The sequence below is a fragment of the Protomyctophum parallelum genome, assembly GCF_964188405.1.
Source record: "Protomyctophum parallelum genome assembly, chromosome: 22".
Lineage (NCBI taxonomy): Eukaryota > Metazoa > Chordata > Actinopteri > Myctophiformes > Myctophidae > Protomyctophum > Protomyctophum parallelum.
Genome location: NC_139714.1, coordinates 9,848,823 through 9,872,174, shown reverse-complemented (window position 1 = coordinate 9,872,174; position 23,352 = coordinate 9,848,823). Strand labels below are relative to the sequence as shown.

The following is a 23,352-nucleotide window of genomic DNA, read 5'->3' as shown; positions in this document are numbered from 1 at the left end:
GGGCCAATATTGCAATATGAGAAAACAGCTGATCTACAAGCTCACAGCGGGTCATGACACGTTGTGAGGTTGTAGAGTGGATCTGCGAAACCAATAACATCTTCAGGTGAGCGACACCATCATGCAACAAAGTATAAGTCAGGTTTAAAGAGTATGTGGGGTTGAGGGGAAGGGGGGTCAGGCCACAAGAGAAATGTCAAGGAGCTGAGCTATGTGTGTCTCCATTGGGAGCCCACCAGAACGCCCCATAGGGGGGGAGCAGGAGGCTGGAAAGAGTGCATGTAGCAACACGCTGGGAGCCTGTTCCTTCCCTATACAGAGAGCGTTGCATGGGGGGAGAAGCTGATGATTTAACACACTTACATAATGATTAAGTAGAAGCTTCAAGCTAACCATAAGTAACATTGCTCATGTAATGAACATTCTCTTTTACGTAGATACTAATGTTTCATACGCTATGCAAAGACTTTAACGTCTTCTTTGCTTTAACATTTTAATACGATAGTATTTCAACCTCTTTACTCCTTTTCTGCCTGCCTGCCTGCCTGCCTGCCTGCCTGTCTGTCTGCCTGCCTGCCTGTCTGTCTGTCTGTCTGTCTGTCTGTCTGTCTGTCTGTCTGTCTGTCTGTCTGTCTGTCTGCCTGTCTGTCTGTCTGCCTGCCTGCCTGTCTGTCTGTCTGTCTGTCTGTCTAACCAAAGAGTTGCCTTGGACAATGGATGGATAGGTCAGATACACAAAGTCCTTTAGGACACAGAAAACATTACATTTAACCTATAGATCACCATATGCTATCACACACTTTGTCCAGTAAACAATTCAAGTAGCTGGTATTTTTCTCTCTTTGCCAAATCATTGTGCAGCACTAGCTACACCTGCCCAAGTATGTCAGCTTTGACAATATACAGGCTACATTTTGAGCAGCTGTGTGAATAACATCGCTTCCGTTGTAGGTCCGACACATTAAGTGGCATGGGAAAATAATTCTACCCATCTGAAAGGGAATAAGGATGGGAACACCCATATATTTAAGTGAAGGGAGCTTGTTGAAAGTTCGCTGGCGAAGATAACGGGGATCGCGTTACGTCGAGAACACATCACCCCTACCTAAGGAGCGACTCATACACGCACACATAGAAATGCACACACACCTCAACTCTCACACACACACACACAGTCACACACACACACACACCTCAAATCTCACGGCGAGGAGGACAGAAGCACAGTGTTGTGACTAGCAGAGTGTGTTAACGGCTGTATCTTGGAGTGTATCAGGGTGTTCTAGTGTTTCAGCAGAGGGCTATGAAAACATTCTCAGGCTTTCTGCTCAGCTCACCAGAGGAGAAACACCTGTTCACCACGACCTGACCGAGATAATAAACTGAGCAAGAGAAAAGAAGTCGCAGCAGACAGACAGGGACCATTTGGTTACATTTGCTCTCTTCTCTCTCTCTCTCCGAGTTACAAATGGATAAATTAATACTGAGGTGAACCGATAGCCGAGTGGTTGCTAGGGTGTATCCCACATGGGCTCAAATGCCATGACAGTGAGTGCCCGGTTCGATTGCGAGCTGCCTGGACCATTTGCTGCATGTCAATCTCTTATACTCTCACTCTGTTTTCTGTTGTTACAATAATATCTACCAAATAAATGCTTGTACACACCACCAAAGCTTTAAACTGTTAAGACCTTAGGCTGATTCTACATAAATGCATTCTAAACATGTAGTTCTTTCAAGATTTTTTCGAAACTGTTCAAAAACAGCAAAGTGATGAGCTTGTATATTTTCTATTTTTGAATTGCCAGAGCTAAAATCTAAAACGACCCAATGCTTTCCCAGTAGGGATTTTAATGGGTTAAACAAAGAAACTTATGAAGCATTTTCAGCAGGGAAATCGAAAATAAAACTGTCAAATTCTTACATTAGTTTGAAAATCAGGAGCCACAACGTGGTCAAAAAATATATGCTGGGGGGGGCGGTTTAAAATTAGTTTGTTTTTTCACAGTTGAAGTTGGAATTCAGCATGCTGTTGTGTGGTTGCACAGCTGACCTTTTTAACGAGCAGAAACAAACTACTTAACCCTTTCTGTGTCTTCAGGCCGTCCCCATCACCTGTAGAGATTAATGCTCGATTCCACACATAAACAGCGACCAAAGCGACCTGCCTGGGTGGGTAGCATAACTGTCTAGATTAAAGATCTGGGTGGGTAGCATAACGGTCTAGTTTAAAGAATAAACAGCGACCAAGTGTGTGTGTGTGTGTGTGTGTGTGTGTGTGTGTGTGTGTGTGTGTGTGTGTGTGTGTGTGTGCGCAAGATGACGGCAGGAGTGAACGCTGGTTCTCCAGCCAAAACGCACTTAATGCCACATTAAAACACACCCGTCGTAACTACCGTCGTCAATGTAGGGAAGAAAGGTTATTATTATTATGGATGTAACCAGATTGCTGCTCGCAATGTGTGTGTGTGTGTGTGTGTGTGTGTGTGTGTGTGTGTGTGTGTGTGTGTGTGTGTGTGTGTGTGTGTGTGTGTGTGTGTGAGAGAGAGAGAGAGGAAGAGAATGAGAGAGAGAGAGAGAGAGAGAGAGAGAGAGAGAGAGAGAGAGAGATGAAGGGCTAGCTGATCAAAGACCCAAAATATGAATTTGAGACCAAAATTAAAAAAAAAATATATATATAGTATATATATTATGATGCCCTATTTAAAAATGGTAAAAACAGCCTATCTACAAGCTAGATTGGAAAATTGGGGAAAGAAACGTATTTGAAATGTATTGAATAACGGAGAAATACAATGGGTCAGTGTGTCTTTCAAAACAGCATTTCAGAGGTTGTTCTTAGATCTGCTGTTCGCCCCCTCCCCATAGCCTAGGGTTCAAAGGTCACAGAGTCAGTGGAACAGTTACCTAACATTTGACATCAGCGTGCACCTTAGAAGGAGGCATTGTAGTCACTTTATTTAACACTGATTGCAGTCAATAGTATGTGTGTGACTGTATGTGTGTGCGCGCACACGTGTGTGTGTGTGTGTGTGTGTGTGTGTGTGTGTGTGTGTGTGTGTGTGTGCACGTGCGTGCGTGCGCGCGCGCGTGCACTTGCATCTAATCAAGAGCTGAAGCCCCCGTTGGGAGTGCCACACAGGGTCACGGCTGTCAATGACACCGTAAGAGCTGACAAAACTGAATGCAGGGGTCGCAAATGAGGGCCATAAGACCCCCCGGCACACAGCCCCTCTATAGATCCACTATAGCACCCTCACTGACCACAAGTGTGGACACTTTAGAAAAGTCTGGACTGTCTATTGACCATGACAAAGACAGACACAACTTCACACATTCACTACATTCATTATGACAAGACAGGAGGGGAGACAGATGCTGAAAGATCTCAGGTGCTTCATGGCACAGTGACATTTAAATTGCACACATGCATAGACTTTTTCACAGACATGGACAACATAATGACACTGTTGGGCAGACAGTTTTTGTTCTCCCGCAAATGAGTGCCCTACTACCCCATCACACTACAGTCATCACACAGAAGCATCAAAAAGTAGCAGATCCACACAGCTTCTGTGTCAATCTGATACCTGGAATCCTGAAAGTAACAGTTTCCACCCGACAGAGATGTATTGTATGTTGTCTTATTAGGGAACACACTTTTCTCTCCATTGCATAATGTTAAGATGATAAATTCTGTCAATGGTCTTCTTATTTTACAGTTACATTTAACATGGTATAGTCAATAGTGTATCAGTGTCCGTTTTGTTTTGTTTTTGTCTTTGTACTGTTTGTCTACAGTACTGTGCAGTGTGCACTTGTACTGTAGCTTGTTTAAAAGGTAAACAGACTCGGTGAGTGGAAAGTTGAAACATTGTCAATATTGCCTGCAAATTGATTCCATTGCCATTGAGAGATGAAAACAAACTGGCAAACCAACTCAATTAACTTATTTTTTAATCATTTTGTTGATTTGTCTAATTTAGAGACCAAAACAAACTAACTAACAAAACAAAAAAACAAAGGGCTGAGATCAGAGCCGTAGGCAGGCCAATCAAGGGTGACAAATGCCCTCCTATATATGTCACTGATGGTGTCACTTGCCGAGAATAGCAAGACAAGCTGCTAGTTTCGGTGAGCGACACCATCATAAAACACAGTCATAAATTATGCACTGACGTTCACGTTGTCAGACCTTTCAACTACTATAAAAAAGTGTTTTGATCGAAGGGTAACAAAATGCTAACTGGCAAGCCAAGGCTGACGGAGAATTCCTCTGGGCTGTCAAAGGTTCAGTTCCAAGGTAGAAAGCCCTCGAGAGATAAGAAGACTAAGAAATATGACTTCACGGATTCACAAAGACAAGAAAAAAAAAGACCATCTGATCTGCAGGGTTTTCCATCGGTGCAAGGCGCCGTGCGGATCCACAGTCTAGGCATTAGAAAGATGGACAATTCCTATAGGCTTTACCTTGTCGAGCACTTCATTTGTTTTCTCATGGTGTGTGTGTGTGTGTGTGTGTGTGTGTGTGTGTGTGTGTGTGTGTGTGTGTGTGTGTGTGTGTGTGTGTGTGTGTGTGTGTGTGTGTGTGTGTGTGTGTGTGTGTGTGTGTGTGTGTGTGTATGTGCGTGTGTGTGTGTGTGTGTGTGTGTGTGTGTGTGTGTGTGTGTGCGTGCGACTGTGCGTGCGTGTGTGCGACTGTGCGTGCATATGTGCGTGCATGTGTGTGTGTGTGAGATATGCTGGCATTTGTGGAGCAACTTGGCCGCCAGATTAACACAGGGTGAGACTATAGAGGGAGGGCTGGGCACACTGCCCATTAGAGAACTCAATGCTCTGCGAAAGATTCGTCTTCAGACGGAGAGGAAGGAAGAGAGAGGGAGGGAGGGAGAGAAAGAGAGCAACCAGCTGTCAAAATGTGACAAGATAGTTATTCTGTCACAGTGTATTAAATTCATTCTGCCTGTCGCCTCATGTGATTCATGTTAAGGACCGGTACACAGTTGTGTGTGACTGTGTGTGTGTAACTGTGTGTGTGTGTGTGTGTGTGTGTGTGTGTGTGTGTGTGTGTGTGTGTGTGTGTGTGTGTGTGTGTGTGTGTGTGTGTGTGTGTGTGTGTGTGTGTGTGTGCGTACGCGCGCATATAGGTGCTAGCCTACCTTTTCAGTGTCACCGTGCCAGTATGGGTGTGAGCTAAATGTGTTTGCTTTTGTCTAATCTTTAACTCAAAAGAACAAAGTCTGCTTCTGTGTTAGAAAAGGCAGATCTTCTGTATAAATTCTTTCTGTGTTACGTCTTCTTGGTTGTCTGAATCAGCCGGCCATCACACAAAACCCAGTTTAGGTTCAAACACAAAGAACCATCATCAGATTCAATATTCCTCTCTCACACAAAATTGTGGTAGAAGTACAGTATATGCGCTGACTAGATGTCCAGGTTTGGCCGGGATTGTCCAAGATTCAACTAAGATGGGTTTCCCCGAGTCCTGACAAATATCTCGTAAACACAAAAATGGCCCAGTTTTCAACATTCACTATCAGATTATCCCAGTTTTCACTACAATTGAAACAACAACACTTGTTTTACATACCGGTATTTAACTTACAGAGCTAAAATTAATTGTACCCCATCCTGATGAAAACACAGTCCAAGTGATTATGGATTGGGTTTTTGAAAATATTGTCACGCAAAATGCTGACATTTGTGTAATGCCAAGAAGAAACAGCTTTTGAAAATACAACAGTACAACTTCCCCGATGTTTACACTGTACAGTTAGCCCGAGCTTCAAAGAGATCAGGCCCATAGGTGAAGTGAGGATGTGTGCACTGTGCATGCATTCGAGTCTGTCTGTGTGTACAGACACTTACACTTACAGTTACACTTCTGCATACTGTATGTATGTGTGCACTTGCTAGTAATAAAGTGGAACCCACATTTTCTGCTGCAACAAAGAAGCCTAGTTATGAGGGTGCCCTGCTAAATTTGCCACCTTTTATTTTATTATCCCAACTTCCAGACAATGCATGTATCACCCCGACTCGACAAAGGCTGCACAACCGGATCCTGTTCAGAGCCCGCAGCAAACACTTAGTGAGCACAGTCAACACCAGGCCGGGCCTTCCCTGAGTCACTTTTCAAAGGGAACAGAGCATTCTATCTTTACTGCAAAAGAGATGATACATGTGATATTGTGACTCAGATACTCATCTTGTGACTCAGATATCAGTCTTGGATACACTTCCCAGCGCTGGGATCAAATAATGTGCATGTAACCGTCGTTAAATTTCATGTTTAGGGGGTGGTGAGCGCCCGACGACCAAGCGCAGAACACTCTTGCAGGAAATTGCATACAGGGCGTATCCTTGCAGGAGTTCAGAACATGACATGACTTTGGTTCAAGAGAACAGGATGAAGGGAGGACAGCAGTAGAGCCTGATCGATGGCGGATTGATGATCCCGAATTTGGAGAGTACTAACTCACTAATTACCAATGTTCTGACTGTTATTTTGTTTATGTTTAATGCAATTGCTAAAGGTTCTACTAAATGTAATACAATTTTGACTTTTAAATAGAAAAAATAGAAGATCTACAATACAAGCTAAGCACCCATTGAAGTGCCATACATTGTGAGCTTGTAGATCTGCTATTTTTGCACAACTTATTATTTTGTACTTTTGAATGAAAGCATGTTACCTGTAAAATAGGGAGGTCAACTTTTAAGTTGTTTAAATCTGTACACATTGGCTGCAATAAAAGACGAAAGACGAAAAATGGCCGATATATCAGCCAAACCCATGTATCGGTCTGGCTCTATATGCAAGGAGTGGTTACAAATGGAGACATTGATGTTGTTGATCTTACCTGAGACGGATACTCTCATGGGCGCTTCCAGGGCCCTGTCGTTGTCCAGGTCCCTGCTGAGCCTCAGCTCGCCCGTTTCCTCGTTCAGCAGCAGCAGCTTGAGCTCGTTCCCCGTCTCAAACGTGTAGTGCAGCTTATCCGAGACGTCGGGGTCCCGCGCCGGCACCCTGCCGATCACCCCGGCCGGGAAGCTGTTGGACTTGTTGGTGATGTAGTTGTTGAAGATGATCTCGAAGTCCTGCAGTATCGGCACGTTGTCGTTGACGTCCACCAGGCGGATGTGCACGGTGGCGCGGCTCACCAGCGGCGCCGACGTGGCCTGGACCACGATCACGTACTCCGTCCGGGTCTCGTAGTCCAGGTCCGCGAGGGCCGTCAGGTCGCCGTTGAAGATGTCCAGCTGGAAGACCTCCGGGATGTTGCCCTCCACGATCTGGTACATGATCTGGGCATTGGTGCCCTCGTCCGGGTCCGTGGCGCTGATCCGTGCCACTATGGACCCCACGGGGCTGTTCTCCTCCACGTCGATGAAGAGCTCGTCCCGTTCGAACACGGGCGCGTTGTCATTTATGTCCTGCACCGACACGTGAATGTTGACCGCCACTTTTAGAGGGGGGATGCCCTTATCCACGGCGAAGGCCTTCAGGTTGTACACGGGCACGTTCTCCCTGTCCAGTTTGCGGGCCGTCCTGATGATGCCAGAGTAAGGCTCTATGAAGAAATCCCCTTCGCCGTCATCGCCGCCCTGAAAGGTATAGCTCAGCCTGCCGTTGGAGCCCGAGTCCCTGTCCGACGCGGAGATCTGGAGGACGCTGGTGTAGACCGGCACGTCCTCCAGTACGGTCCCTTGGTACAAGTCCCTGAGGAACTGAGGGGCGTTGTCGTTGGCGTCGAGGATGATGATCTCCACGTAGGTGGTGTCGGACTTCTGGGGGATGCCGTTGTCCCGGGCGACGATGGCCAGCGTGTACGAGGCCTGGTCCTCGTAGTCGATGTCCATCTGCGTGGTGATGGCGCCCGTGTCCGCGTCGATCCTGAACTGGGGCACGCTGTCCTCCATGACGTAGGTGATGCGGGCGTTCTCCCCCGTGTCCTCGTCGGTGGCGCTGATCACCACCACGGTGGAGCCTATGGGCCGGTCCTCGCTCAGCATCACCTGGTGGCTGGGGCTCTGGAAGACGGGCCGGTGCGTGTTGGCGTCCGTCACGTTGATGAAGACCTGCGTCGTGTCGTAGCGCGTGCCGTCCGACGCCATCACCGTCAGCACGTACTGGCGCTCCTGCTTGTAGTCCAGCGGCAGCGCCAGCGTGACGAGGCCGCCGCCGCTCTGGCTGGTGATGGCGAAGCGGTTGCGGGTGTTGCCGCTGGAGATCTGGTACGTCACGACGCTGTTGACGTCGCGGTCCACCGCCGTCACCGTCAGCACGCTGGTGCCCACCACTGCGTCCTCGTTGATCTTGAGCGCGTAGAGCTTCTCGGTGAACGCGGGCACGTTGTCGTTCACGTCCAGCACCGTGATGCTCACGCTCGCCGACGAGGACATGGCGGGCGCGCCGTGGTCGCGGGCCTCCACGCCGAAGGTGTAGAACTCCGTGGCCTCGCGGTCCAGCTCCACGCCGACCATGATCCAGCCGGTGCTGTTGTTGATGGTGAACGGGAAGCCGGGCGCGGTGTCGGTGAGGCGGTACTCCAGGCGGGCGTTCTCCGCCGAGTCGGCGTCGATGGCCTGGATGTGGATGACGGAGTAGCCGATGGCCACGTTCTCCAGCACGGAGGCCTGGAACGGGGTGCTGACGAACATGGGGGCGTTGTCGTTCACGTCCACGACTTGGACCACCACCATCCCCGTGCCGTTGATCAGCGGAGGCCTGCCGCCGTCGTGGGCCTTTATCCTCAAGTTATACTCCCGTAGAATCTCATAGTCCAGCGGATTGATGACGTCGATCACCCCACTGTCCGAGTAAATGTAGAACTGACCCTTGACGTTGCCACTGATGATGCTGTAGTGGACTTTGGCGTTCATGCCCTCGTCTTTGTCCGTGGCCTCGACCTGTATGACCTTGGTGTTGACGGCCACGTTTTCGGGCACCTGAATCACGTACTTCTTCTCGCTGAACTGTGGGTAGTTGTCGTTCTCGTCCTCCACGGAGATGTTGACGGTGGCAGTGGCGCTCCGGGGCCCGGGGTCTTTGCCCTGGTCATTAGCCTCAACGATGAGCTGGTACTGCGACTTGGTCTCTCTGTCGGGCCGCTCTCTGATGCGAACGAGCCCGTTGCGGGGGTCGATTTCAAACACGGAGTTGTCCCCGCTCACAATCTTATAAATCATGTTGGCGTTGGATGGCGCGTCTCCGTCTGTGGCCCGGATGGTCATGACCTCAAAGCCCACCTCCACGTTCTCACGGATGCTGACCCGGTACTGGTTTTGCTCAAACACCGGCCCGTGGTCATTGGTGTCACTCACTGTGACAGTGAGGTAAGATGTGGCTGAGCGCTTGGGGACACCGTTGTCCGTCACCATCACTTTAAAGACATGAGTGTCTTTGACCTCTCTGTCTAGAGGCTGGATCGTTGTTATGCTGCCCGTCTGGGGGTTGATGACGAAAAAGTCATTGGACCTGCTGTCAAACAGGGCCTCCATGCCGTACTCCAGCCTCCCCGCCTCACCATCGTCCGGGTCTGTGGCTTTGAGGTTGATGACGCGAGTGCCTGCCGGTTCGTTCTCGGGCACGGACACCTGATAGTTGGGCAGCTGGAACTGCGGAGGCATGTTAACGTTCCTCTTCCGTCGGCGGCTCCATTCGAGCTGCGTAACTTGCGTCATAAGACGCACACCGAGACGCACCGAGGCGGGGATGAGCTCGCTCCTTGGCGCTGCGAGGCGCAGCGCGCAGTGCACATCCAGCTCCAGCTGCTGGGGCTGTCCGCTGCTCTCATTGCGACACAAGTCATTCACCAACAACACGCTTCCATGCCTGACGACCGCGCTGGAGCCTTTGCCCACGCACACGGAGTCTGAAAGCGTCGCGTCGCGCATAAACGCGGGCAAAAGTTCTGTCACGTTCACCGGCACCTTACCTGCGGCGAAGCGGCCGTGCGTCCCGTCCAGGTCTATGTGAATGTCGGCCTCGCCCGACGCGTCCTTTCGCCTGTATTTAATAAAACAGTCCTGGCCATGGACGAACACGTTGAAGCGCGTCACGACCGCGTCTCCGGACGTCGCGGAGCCCGTCCTGAGATACGCGGGCGCCGGGTTCCGTAGCGTGCGCGCACAGTCCACCCTCTTCTGCGACAGGCGGACCAGTCCGTCCCGTCGCCCCACAAGGAACAGGTCCCGGACGGACTCGGGGGTCAACGTCCTGTCGAGTGTGTAGGTCCAGCCGGGCGCGTTAAGTGACAGGTTGGCCACGAGCGCACCGGGACGCAGCGTCTCCGAGAGGTGCAGATCCAAGCCTCCCACCGAGCGACAGAGCAGCGGAGCACAGACCCACCACAGCCAATACATGTGTGAGAATAATAATAAATCCATGGTTTGAAAAGAATGAACAAATCCCGTTCAACTTCATCGAAGCACCTCCACGTGGAAACACGCAAAAAAACCAACATCAAGTCTTCCTCTTTTTATTCCTCATGGTGTTACAAGTGTATCCATAGAGATCCCGGGGAGCGCAACAGCCGTGCTGTGGTGGTTATCCCACGGCAAGTTTCAAATGAGTACTACAAAATGGCTCCGCAGTTCTCTAACCTCCTCTCCTCCCCCTCCTCCTCCTCCTCGGGGGCTGATTAACATAACCTGCTGCTCACAGTCAAATCCAGTGGTGGTTGTGGTGGTGGGGGAAGAAGTAGGCAGGCTACTCTGATCTGCAAAGTAAAAGTTACAACCATTTAGAAATTACAGGTAAAAAGTCCTGCACATAAAATAGAACGCAGGAGTCAAATATGTCAAAGAACAAATGAGGGTGTTAAAGCTTTGAACACCAGCATCCATATTCTGGAGGGGTGTGTGTGGGGGGAACAGGGGATTAGTCCAAAATAGCAGATATACAAGCTCACAAAGCTTGTAGCTTGAAGCTATTTTTGGCAAAGGGATTTGGTTTAGATGGGGGGGCCGGGGGGAGGCGCACACCAAGTCAGTACAATTATGGCCCTGAGGAAACTACAGTGGGTTGAAGTTGAAGTGGTAGCAAAAGGTATAGCCTCAACTAAACTAGTCATTTATGCTCAATGTCTATTTCAGTTTATCATGATATCATTTAGTTTGGGCTATAGCACCCTCACCCTAACCCTAACCTCCCACGGGGCAGCTGAGCACACCTAAACCTAACCTTAACCAATAGTCTAAACTAAGTATGCACCCCCTGCTAGTCTGGGTTACCAGGTGGTAGGGTAGGTAGGAGTCCCCCCTCACTCGCTCACTTACTCACGCGCGCGCGCACACAAACAGATACGCACACACAGAACACACGCGCGCGCGCTCTCTCTCTCTAAACCAGAGCTCTGATGTTAACTGTGAGTGGACGACCCAATAAAAGCATATAATTGTTTACAAGATCTAGGGTCCACCTTGTTCAATTCATCACTTTAATTCAGCTGGTAAAGGTGGGCTGATTTATAGCCCAATTGACTTGCTGCTGGGTAGATAATAACAATCATTTATCCGTTAATTTATGTTTTAGCTTAGGCTAATATTAATTAAAATCGGCCTGATTTTAGTACAGCAAAAAGTAGTGTATAGCCTAATCTAATATCAGTTCATTTGTTAGACTAGCCTATAAAATATGTGTTGTTATCACACCATGTGTGACATTGCTAATCACTAAATGTCATGATGTAGGCTAATTTATGTAATAGCGCTCTCTTGTGGTCAATTGAGTGTAGGCTACAATAACGTGCCTATTCATTTCAGCTATGTGGTTCAGAACAGAATGCTGAATGTCATTTATGAACAAATAAATTAAAACATGTCTCCATAGTAAGTTTATTCCCTTGAGTTTAATTTACACGATCAATTATTGACACTTTACGTTTATATACAGGAAAGAAGTCAGTTCCAAAATTACAACTGCATGAAAAAAGTAATTTCTTTCTAAAATGACTAAAAGTAGTGTCACATTCTAGTAACATTTCAAAGAATCAACAGTAGCATTGTGTGATCACAGAGAATCAATACAGATTTTCAAAGTAGTATGAATTCTGGAAATTCATAAGGGAAATTCATAAGGGAATTGTACATTTGTGCTGGGGCGTTTCAAATACCAGTTTTAATGGGAAGCGCTGTACTGAAAACGATTGATTTCAAAGCCTGATCTCAGTGTAACAAGGTAGGACATTCCCCAAAGGCTGAACAGAGTGTGAGACAGCCATGAATTCCATGAGACACCTGCAAAGAAGACTGGAACCTTGCAACAGTATAGTCTAGTTTTCTGGTTTAGCATGAAACCAAAAATAACAGATCTACAAGTTCACAACATGCAACTGTTATTTACGCTGAATGTTCGTCGATTATGATGACATGCCTAGAATAGGTCCAACATGTGGTTCAGGACACATTGCAAGGTGTTTATCACCAAAGAAAGGTGACAAAAAGGTAACTATCTAAACACATGTCCACTTTATTCATGTATCATGTTGTACTGTACGTAGTTTGTAGGCACTTTACTCGATGATCCATCCAGCCATCCATCCAACACTTTACACAAACAGTAAATTGGGGCACTTATTAACCACTTAAGCCCTAGAACTGCTTCACCATATGATGGTGCTGCTACATGGGAAATAGCCTACATTGTTAAACAAATAAATAAAAATAATAACAAAAAAAAGAAAGAAAATACGAGTTATGTACGAGCTCACAATGCTGGTTCATGTCACACATTGAGAGTGTGAGAGAAAAAAAAGAAAAAAAAATAGTCTGCAACACTCAGAAAAACTCAAAAACTCAGCTCCACTGGTTTATTTGATTCAACGTTTCGATCCCTTAGGATCTTCTTCAGGAATGAAGAAGAGTGTACATTGAGAGTGTACATCGACTATTTTCTATAATAGTGTGGCCAAAATAGGGATGCTGCTCAAACGGGTTAAGTGCACAACCATAATGTCTTGGCTCTACCAGTAAGTGCTACCAAACTAAGGCCATCTCGTTACAGTGAGGGTCTGCTGTCCATTCTAACATTCTGTCACACAGTGACTCAATGCCATACTTTGTATGATAAACCACAGCCAGGGGTCGGGTCATCAATATGTCCGTGGCAAAGACTTGGAAAATGTTAGATTCTGTTTAACACGTGATGTATACCTTGGTTAGACATACCAACAGTCCTACAGTCCTTAAAACGTGCTGTGGGTTAAAAAAAAAGAAACACCCGTGCTGCGGGTTAAAAATCACTCATGGCTCCCGACATGTGTGGCAGGTTAAAACTAATCAGTGCTGCGGGTTAAAAATCCCCCGTAGCTTCCTGTGAGGTTAGGGTTAAGTTAGGGTGTCTGAGTCTGACTCATTATAACATTATAATGTTCTTATTTTGATCATAAGACCCAATTACTGAATGTTCTTCAGAACATGTATCACTGTATCAGGGCGAAGGTAAACCTTATTGTCCACAATGGGAAATTTGTCTTGGGCTGACACTTATTTACTACGACACAATGGCACATTATGAGTCCAACTAGTACTAGTGGTTCTAGTACTCGTGGTTCTCAAATGTTTTATTTGCAAAGATCCCCTTAATTCTGAGAGTGTATAAATGTGTAAACCATTTTGTGGTCACTCAGGGATAGATTTTTATGTGTTTCTGGTAATATTATTGTCCAGTGTTGTCCACTCATTTCATATGTCCATGGCAAAACATTATTTTTTTACCAAAATGTCCACCACAAGCCAGCATGGTGATGATGCGTTAGTGAACAGTGAGTTGTTCCTTAATGAACAGGGCGTACTGCATGTCCACTGCATGTCTGTTTCTCAACTGGCTGGTTCAGGAGTTTTCTGTGTGGCTTCCATCATACGCTCTCGGCCCCGCTGGAGTGTGTGCTCGCTGGGGCCCAAACGCATGATCTTCCCACTGCCGAGGCACTCGTCTCCTTTGTAGAGCACAGCAAACTGTGAGATAGAGAGAGAGAGACAGAGATAGGTAAACTGGATAGTTAGGGTAAACACACGCACACATGCATGCACGCACAACCACTCTCATCCTTGTGGACAGGAGCCTAGAAAGACTGAGAACTAATATTGTTTTCAATGAGCAGTGGCGCCTTATGGGATACAAATACATTGCAAAACATTGAGGCATATAAATAACAGTACTCAGTGCAGTGTTTCTTAATTAGTTTGTGATCAGAGCAGAACAGAATCTCCAATCAGCGCTGATTCACAATAGTGTTGGCGTCCGCGTGTCCACAACATCCCTCTGACGATGTGCAAGTTTCAATGCCTGTGATATCCATATCTAACAACAAAGACAACCTCCTACAATGAAGAGGAGGTGGTGAAATAAAATGCACTGCTGTTCTTGTGGTGTGGCGTTTAATTAGGACCAACATGTTAGGTCACATTCATACCAGAGAGCTTTGCTGCGATTAAAACGAATTCTGCTGCGCATTTTCAGAAAGTGCACTTCGTTTGGCAGGTGTGAAGGCTCATTCGAATCGTAATGCGTATCAAAGAAGCGCATTATACACCGAGCAAAAACGGGGGTTTCGCTTCGCTTCCAATCGCACTTGATTACGAGTCGGTGCAGGTGTGAATGCAATCCGCAGTAAATAAAGGAAATGAAGCAAACAATGTGGCGGGTGAGGAGCTGAACACAGTTGGAGACGGAGAAAGCATATTTTACGCAGCGCAAAGATGTCCCGTTACCGTGGATAGACGTGGTCGAATGAGGAGACTGAAGCCCTGATCGAAATGAGGACGAGTACATTAATCAATTGCTTAAGAAAGAAGAACACTGCAGTGCAGTGTAATAGTATTATAGCCTACAGAATATTCTGTCTGTCTGTGCGTGCCGTAAACATGGAGTGCTGTCACTGTGTGGGGACTAGTGGGGACTGGAACTTTCATCTCAATAAACGTGTAAACATTTTGCGCTGCTGTCTGTTATATCAGTGCGCTCAGCGCTGTGCCTGCATGCCCAATAGAACAGTGCGTGGCTGCGTGCGTATAGTACTGTGAGAGAGAGAGAGGGGGGGGGGGGGTCCAGTCCTAGACCGCACGACACATACACGTTATGAGTATAATTTTATCACAATAGATTTCACTGTGTTGTAGGCTGTGTTGTAGGCTAGGTTTATGAATGGAACACATTGATAAAGGTCCCCCCTGCTGCGTTTCCAATTGCTACGGATGAAGGCAAACCGCAGCAAATTAAATAGGCAAGAATCCCAAAATCTCCGCCCATACGCATGAGTCTACCGATGTATTAGGTGAGAATGTGACCTTAGTCTCTTAGTGTCAGTCGTAACTATTCTGCCGTATGTCAAACCAATTTATTGTGCTGCCGAATAAATACAAAAGATTATGGCTTCAAACCACAGGCCATTATATTACAGGTAGCACCGTGTAATGTGTAACTAGTCAGTCAATCATGCAGGCCTGATTCTGAAATACAGTTGAGCTGTGAGATAACATGTTATCATTTTGATAACAGTGAATCAAATTATCCCCTGTACTGTTAAGATTATATTTTATTGAGACGCACTGACCACAAAACATTTCAGCACTAACAGTCTACTGCTGGATAATACTAGATGGCTTCTCATGGAATTTGCTGTGCACCTTCCTGCTCCATCATTTAGCTGGGGACCACCCAGGAACTTTGCAACACTCGACACTGCATCTCGCTCGCATTAGCTTGCTCTGTGGTGTCTCTCGTGACTCAAATTCGCTTGAGACGGTGCGCCTCCATCGTGGTCTAAAACGATAGGGCGAAAGTCCAGCTCAGGGGGGGGGGGGGGGGGGGGGAAGCTAGTTCGCTTGTCGTAGGCAAATCTAACTGTGTCCCAAAAATAAACAAACGACCAGGTATGTGACTCGGTGTCGTTTATATTGATAACACTTGTTTGTAATTGTCTTACTCTACGGATAAATTAGTACTTTTTCACTGTCAGTCGATGCTTCATATCCATACGAGTAAAATCGCTTGGGTAATTCGTTTATTTCTGGCACACTTATATGATGCGATCTGAGATTTGCCTATGGAAATTCCAATACCTTCAGGCCAGAATATCAACTTTTCACAAGATATTTAATCATCTAATAAGCAGAGGGTTAGTGTAACAAAAAATATCATCACCACAGTACAATAATATTGTTCTGTAATCTCAGCCAGGCAGAGGAGTGGTTACCTGTCCAGGTGTGAGAGCTCTGATTGGCTGGGAGAGCATGATCCACACGGTGCCATCCATGTTGAGGGTCACAGTGCAGGGAACTGGAGAGCAAAGTATTAACTCTGTTACTATGACAACACATCTTTTGTTTGAACCAGTGGTTCAACCAGTGGTTCAACTGGTTCAAACAAGTTGTGAAATTGTAGATCAGCTATTAACATCGAAGAGCCAAAAAATATCACTTAGTCATATCCTACCATGAATAGTTTTTTAATATTTCTCTATCTAGGGACTCACCGAGAGGCATCTGGTGAATGAATCTAAAGTGACACTCCATCATCTTGGTTCTGATCAGTTCAGGGGGCGGGTCCACCGCGAGCCAATGGAAACGGTCCGTCCGCACCGTGTCGCGTAACAGAGCCGAGTGATTGGTGGTAGGACCCTGAGCGGGCGGAGGACAGAATAAACAAGATGACGTCAACACGATCATACCGATTATGATCCAAATCCTCAGTGTTCATTTATCCATACAAACGTCTCACCACAAACACGTCTCCAGTAGTGATGTCTTTGTCCACTACGAACCAGGCTTCTCTCCTGCCTCCTATCCTGGCCCTCTGTCCCAGAGTCATAGTGAACCAGCCTGGATGCATTCGACAAAGATCAATTATAGCAGTGGTTCTCAAACTTTTATTTTCAAGTAGACCCGATTTGGAAACCATTTGTACAAATGAATAACTACATTGTTATTTAGTCGAAAGCTCTTGTTGACACTTTTCATTGGTTCAATTATTAATATTTTTAATTAAAAATATAAATAAAAACTCTGCAACCCCCCCCCCCCCCCCCCCCCGTGGCCTGACTGGTTGTATGTCTGCTATCTTACATTTTGCGTGGCACTGTCATAAATCAAAGTTCTAAAAACATAAAAAAGATGAACCATGGAGATACAAGGTTGAAGTTATTACATTAAAATGGACCAATGATTTAATACAGAACTGAAAGAGCTGCAGCACCCTCTGGTGGACAAATATACACATATTCCTTGAAATAAAAAACGTCTGAGTTTCCAAGGATAGATATAAACAAACAGACATCACCATTACAATTACAATGTTTTTATACTTTACTTCATGGTGGCTCAACTAATTACAGGTATGAAGTGAGAGTGGTGATAAATAATACTTTCATGAATGTTCTCAGTGATAATTTCTATGGAATATTAAGCAACAACAACTAGGAAACAAGTCGTTGATTACAATTTACAATTTAGGCATTTAGCAGACGCTCTTGATCCAGAGCGACTTACATTTAAGCAAAAACAAAGCATGTCATACATCACATATATAAAAAGTAGTTATCATGAATCGTGAATAAGCTACGGTCAGGTAGAAATACTGTGATCGATTTAATCTTTTCATGTGTTTTTCTTTTCCTTCCAGAAAGGAATGCCCTATTTTATACTTTAAACTTATAGGACAGTCACAGTGTCACGCAAACATAGCTAACAACACTTCGCGGTGAGACGCGTTGTGACTGCATCGTGATGCAATGTGTTGTGACTGCTACTAAATTGTGGCCTATAATAGTAATAGGCCACAATTTATATAACACACCCAAAATAGGAATGTGGTTAGGTCTCTCTGTGAGTATTGAACCAATGGAAAGTATTAACAATAGTTTGTGACTAAATAATAACTACATTGGATACAATTTGCCCTTCTCCTGAAAAGTTTCTAACCCCAACACATCAAGAAGAACATATATGTACCTTTATGTTGTCCCATTATCTCTCCATCTTCAATGGAGACAAAGTTCCCTGGCTTTGGTTCTAGGTACTGGTACCAAGTAAAAGAAAAGAAAAACAGCTCAATAAAGACAGAGGCGATTCAGTGCATTGTTTTTAAAACAATTGTAATTGTTTAAATATGACATTATTTCTCACCTCCAAAATGAACTCTTCAAACTTCCTCTCTCCAATGAAACAGATACCCATGCTCTGGAAACACATTCACATGATTGAAATATGTAACGTTTTAATATCAATACATTGTTTAACAGTCGTTTACAGCAGTGGTTTTCAACCTTTTTTTTTTTCATATCAAAGCCCTTTATGTATTCAGCATTTGAGCCACGGACCACTATTAAATGGTGGGCCGATGAGATGTAATGAGATTTAGCCTCTCAGACCCAAAATGAAGGAATATTTTGTTGTCATTGGATAAGATTTGTCCACAATTCCATATTGATGTTGGCACCATAGGAGAGATAACAGGCAAATGTTGATCAAGATAATAATTATTTTACATTCTCTAATTGTGTAGACTTAAGTAACAATAATTTCACTCTTGAGAGCCTAAAATGAAATCAAATGGACCCAGAAGGTTCCGGGTCCATTTGGACAGTTTCCCCGCTTTGGCCAACCTCTTTCTTTTTGAGGACGTGATGGAAGCCTGCTTCTGCAGCCATCTTCTTTACAAAGTCCTTTGTGAGCCCAGCCAGAGGGAACATGGTCCGTCGCAGTGCATCCTGGGAGATCTGGCTGAGAAAAAAGGTCTGGTCCTTCATCAGGTCTGCCCCCTTGTATAACCTCACAGCTGGCAGGGAGAAATATTCAGAAGAAAAACAACGTTTGACCCTTCAGGAATCCACACATTGTACTTCCTCCTTCCTAAAATTACTATCCAATTGCTATTGATTGCAGGTGACTTTTATACAAAACGCTTGTATAAATAAACAAAATTTACTTCCAAACACACTTTGACTTGAACTGAGAAATTCTGATAAAACCTTTTAGCCATTTTTTAACCATGAAATTACAGGCTGTATTTTATTAACAGACATACAATTCAATCCTTTTCTCATTTTCTGTCACTTACAGTGTACAACAGCACTAAACTAAACTCAACTCTATTTATATAGCACATTTATCATGACCGAGTCAACCAAAGTGCTGTACAGGTTAAAAGAAAACAAAGAGCACTGTGCGAGAAGCATAGCAAAGTTGTACAACACGTACGGTTTGTGATTTCAAAGCGATCCCTGAACAGCGTGGTGCGAGGAGCCACGTGTTTCTGTTGGAAGATGTCCTCGTCTTCCTGCGACGTCCTGGCATAGTGGCCCGTTGCCATGGCGTCCGCATCTAAACAAACCACGCAGAGCTGAGCAATGAATGTCAATTCTCCAGTATGACATAAAGTTGACAAGGTCAATAAAGTTATTTGAAGCAGACAGAACACCAGAATGAACACGAGACATCTTGATTGTAGTTCGGACATCATTGCAATTACCTTTCTCCATCGGGGGGAGAGACTTAAAAGTTGTCACATATTAAAAAAATATGAAATATAAAATATTAGGGATTTTAAAATAAAAGAATTAATTCATGTTCTTGAGCACAAACATCATAATAAATCAGTGCATTCTGCATTACTTAGTACATACCCAATGTGTTGACAGCATACTGGTGGAAATGTTTGAATTTGATGTGCTTGTTGCATAATATGTCTGGGTTAGGGGTTCTTCCCATTTCATACTCCTTTAACAGTTTACTGGCGAAAGAGAATGAGGAGAAAACTGTTATATGTGAGATAATTCACTTCAGACATTAAAAAGACATCAGCGCGTTGAACGGAAAGATGTACAAACATATGTGCCGATCTACATTCTCACCATACATTGCATTGTAGCTCGGCTGTGTTTAAAAAAAAAAATGTTTTAACCCATTCTGACCGGGCACCCATTTTGGTGTTGGCATCATGTTATGCTTTAGCTATTGAAAAATCGAAGAACGACTGACATTTTTAGAATCTGATCTCAGGTCAGAATGGGGTCAATCAGACCAGTGTGTGTCCAGTGGAAACCTCGTATGAATCTGATCTCAGGTCAGAATGGGTTAAAGGCTGAATCATTATATTATTATTATAAAGGCATGTTTAACAGAAATATGTCTATACCTGAACACTTCATGCCAGTATTCTTTGATGTAAGACACTTGGTGGAAGGCGATGTCCAGGGATTGACACACTCTGTAGGCATCTTCACAGTCCTTATCTGAAGTACAAACTCCTTTCTCATCCAGGGAGTCCCAATTCTTCATAAAAACACCAGTTACATTATAACCTTCATGTGGAAGAAAAGACACAGAAATATGTTTTACTTCTTAAGTTACTACATTGGATAGATAGAGCAGCAATATGTGTGTCTGTACAAAACAGACTCAATATGGTGCCAGTTTCTCTAATAAAATACAAATTATAATTATTCTAATATTCTGTTACATTGATTTAGCAATTTATTTACCGGTATTTAAATAATGAAGACTAGACATATTGTATAGGCTACCATTTATAAATCCCTGTCGTCTAAACCAGTCCTGTATGAATTATTATGCATGTGCAAATTTGTTTTAAATTATTCTGTGTTTTTTATTGTATTTGCCAGACAGTTAGACAGTCATGGAGTCAGATATATTAACAGACTGACTGACCATAAAACAGAGAGATTGAGTCATTAGTTAAGTCCTTAATTTCATTGGTACAGACTGTTCTTGCAGTTTCTTACCCCTTCGTTTTAATAACAGAGCGGCCACAGAGCTGTCAACACCTCCAGACATCGCACACACCACGTGTCTAATAAAACCCATGTTTTCACAAATGAATGTCGTACAAATATCTATATTTGAACTAGCAACAAACACTAAAACTAATAAAACATTGGGTTATGATTGTGGAGGCTCCCATGTAGGCTGCCATGTTTGTGTAGTGCGTTTCAGAATTAAGTCCGGCTGGAAACAATTAAGTTACGATGGTTACAATAAAACGTTCCGGATGTTGCGGTGAAATGTATGATGTATCCCTGCGCTGTCAGATGTTCAGAGCCAGCTCTATGGAGCCAGCAGGTCAGGTCTCGCGAGGAGCATATACTAGTAAATGCTTGTGCTGCGCATCTGACATATTCAACTATCGGGTAATATAATAAAGTTACCACTCATTATATAGGGCTTGGCTGGATGCTTGTCAACTCACGATGATGATGCCAGTTGTCTGTTGATATTTTCTCAGTCATCACTATCTGTCATCTCCATCAGATCTCCATATAATTGATATTGATCAGGATGGATCAGCCTGGTCCAAATATGGAGATTGAGGCCTACCCCGAGGCCTACGAACGATTCATGTCCCAACATGCATTCGTTACAATATTAAGGTATTTTGATTTAGGCCTATTATTTGAGTTGTATTTGGAGTAAAGTCATATAGAACTTTAAGATGTCCTATCCTGTTTACCTGTGTTAAGTGAGGTTGTGCAAATATTCCTTTAACCCCTCTCTAAAGGAATATTGGTAACACTTGCAGATAAGGTTCATGAAAAATGATGAACACTTGCAGATAAGGTTCATGAAAAATGATTAACTAATGCTTAACTAATACATTAGTTAAGCATTAGTTAATCATTATTTCATCACAATTCATCATGAATTCATGATGACTTCATCATGATTCATGATGATGATGATTCATCATGAATCGTCATTAGTTAACCACGATTAGTAGATCCACGGCTTGCCAAGCCGTGTATATCCACGGATATTGCCGTGTATATCCACGGCTTCCGTGACAATTACCTAAACATGAGAGAGATGTGCCATATATGCGCACGCACGATGATTCCATTCACACCTCTCTCTATCTCTGCCCCTCTCTCTCTCCTCACAATACATGACCATGAAATGGAAAGCAAAATACAGCACGATATAGTTTCACATGCCACGCATAGACTTGTTGCATGTAGGCTTTACAGCTACTGCGCAATGGCATTTGGCCTGGGTCCTTAGTTATTGGTAGGTTAATATCCACTGAGAGGTGAGTGGGGCACCGACGATCTGCAAGCTCACAACGCGCTGCATGTCGACGCAACACTTGGTTGGGCACTACCCTACCATCTCTCTATATCATTTGATAAAGGCATATTAAAAACATGCCCAAATCTTTCAAGGTAGATTTGGGTAAAATGGGGGAGTCCAAAAATGATCCATAAAGCACCAGGGAGAGCTTCGGACAGACCCCACCTTTGAGCACTCATCGTGGGCATAGAATTGAGGAAAAATTACCTCCAGAGTCCAGAGAGACCGAATATGCTGACTAAACCTACCCGCCTTTGAGCACTCATCGTGGGCATAGATTTGGGCGAAAAAATCTGATCTATAAATGAAATCATGAATGCCATGAATCATGATTAACTAACTACAGTTAATTCATGATGAAGTCATCATGAATTAATGATGAATTGTGATGAAATAATGCTTAACTAATGTATTAATTAATCATTATTTCATGAAAGCAAGTGTTACCGGAATATTACATCCAGTGCAGGGTGAGGGTCCAGTCAACACACAACCAACCTCCTTCCTCAATCATGTTTTTCTTCTCTATCTTTTCTAATATTTGGTTCAGTATGACTATGATTAAAACATAATCATGCGCAATAATAAACCATCGGTCATCAATGGTGATTCCAACCTAATAGAATTCCTGAATAATTTTCAGCCATTGTTGTCAGAATATACAAATATAATTTAATAAAAAAGGAAAAATAAAGGTTTGAAATTACCTTGACGTGCCAAATGAAGATGTCGATGCGATCCATCCATCTGCGCCTTGGTCTGCCTCGGGGTCTCCTCCCAGTGGGACGTGCCTCGAGGACCTCCCTATAGGGAGACGCCCGAGAGGCATCCTAACCAGATGCCCGAACCACCTAAGCTGGCTCCTTTCCAGACGAAGAAGCAGCGACTCTACTCCGAGTCTCTCTCGCGTGACTGAAATGATCACCCTCTCACAGCCCTCCTCTGATACACATATAGCCAGTAATGGACTGGTACCCTCTTAATGCTACGTTCACACGGGCAGATGCAAAGATTCATTCATTCATTGTCAATAGAAGCCAACGACATGAAGATAAGAAGATGCATCCAACGTTTGTAGCTGCTACAAAACAGTTGAACTGGTTTCAACTTCAGCTACAAATATGCTGTGTAGCTTTGTATCTTTTGCATCTGCCCATGTGGACGCAGTGTATGCGATTTAGTTTAGAGGACCTTTATGACGATATGTTGAAAATGCATGAAGTGGTCCTTTAACCATTTAATTTGTGATGAGTAATTTTTTCG

At 44.5% G+C, this 23,352-nt stretch overlaps 2 protein-coding genes and 1 long non-coding RNA gene across 6 annotated transcripts in view; 1 reads left to right on the top strand and 2 right to left on the bottom strand.

Annotated features, from left to right (window-relative positions):
• Window positions 1–10,549, bottom strand: part of celsr1a (cadherin EGF LAG seven-pass G-type receptor 1a) — a 128,056-nt gene extending 117,507 nt beyond the window's left edge. For all 4 annotated transcript variants that reach the window (XM_083757698.1, XM_083757697.1, XM_083757699.1 and 1 more), the window contains exon 1: window positions 6,864–10,549. In XM_083757698.1, the coding sequence (XP_083613824.1) occupies window positions 6,864–10,392 (3,529 nt within the window). In that variant the 5' untranslated portion in view covers window positions 10,393–10,549. The remainder of the gene's footprint in view (window positions 1–6,863) is intronic.
• A 1,610-nt stretch (window positions 10,550–12,159) lies between these two features.
• On the top strand, window positions 12,160–13,004 carry LOC310853329. Its single transcript, XR_014568773.1, has 3 exons — window positions 12,160–12,281; window positions 12,316–12,729; window positions 12,868–13,004. It is a non-coding gene; the product is annotated as an uncharacterized lncRNA (long non-coding RNA).
• Window positions 13,005–13,822: 818 nt separating this feature from the next.
• Window positions 13,823–20,936, bottom strand: trmu (tRNA 5-methylaminomethyl-2-thiouridylate methyltransferase). Its single transcript, XM_083757634.1, has 11 exons — window positions 20,748–20,936; window positions 20,141–20,306; window positions 19,629–19,735; window positions 19,204–19,326; window positions 18,609–18,781; window positions 18,130–18,183; window positions 17,956–18,022; window positions 16,727–16,827; window positions 16,482–16,626; window positions 16,203–16,285; window positions 13,823–13,962 (listed from the first exon to the last, which is right to left on the bottom strand). Exons 1-11 carry the CDS (start codon window positions 20,827–20,829, stop codon window positions 13,825–13,827), a joined length of 1,239 nt encoding a protein of 412 aa, XP_083613760.1. The 5' UTR covers window positions 20,830–20,936; the 3' UTR covers window positions 13,823–13,824.
• Window positions 20,937–23,352: the final 2,416 nt, after the last annotated feature.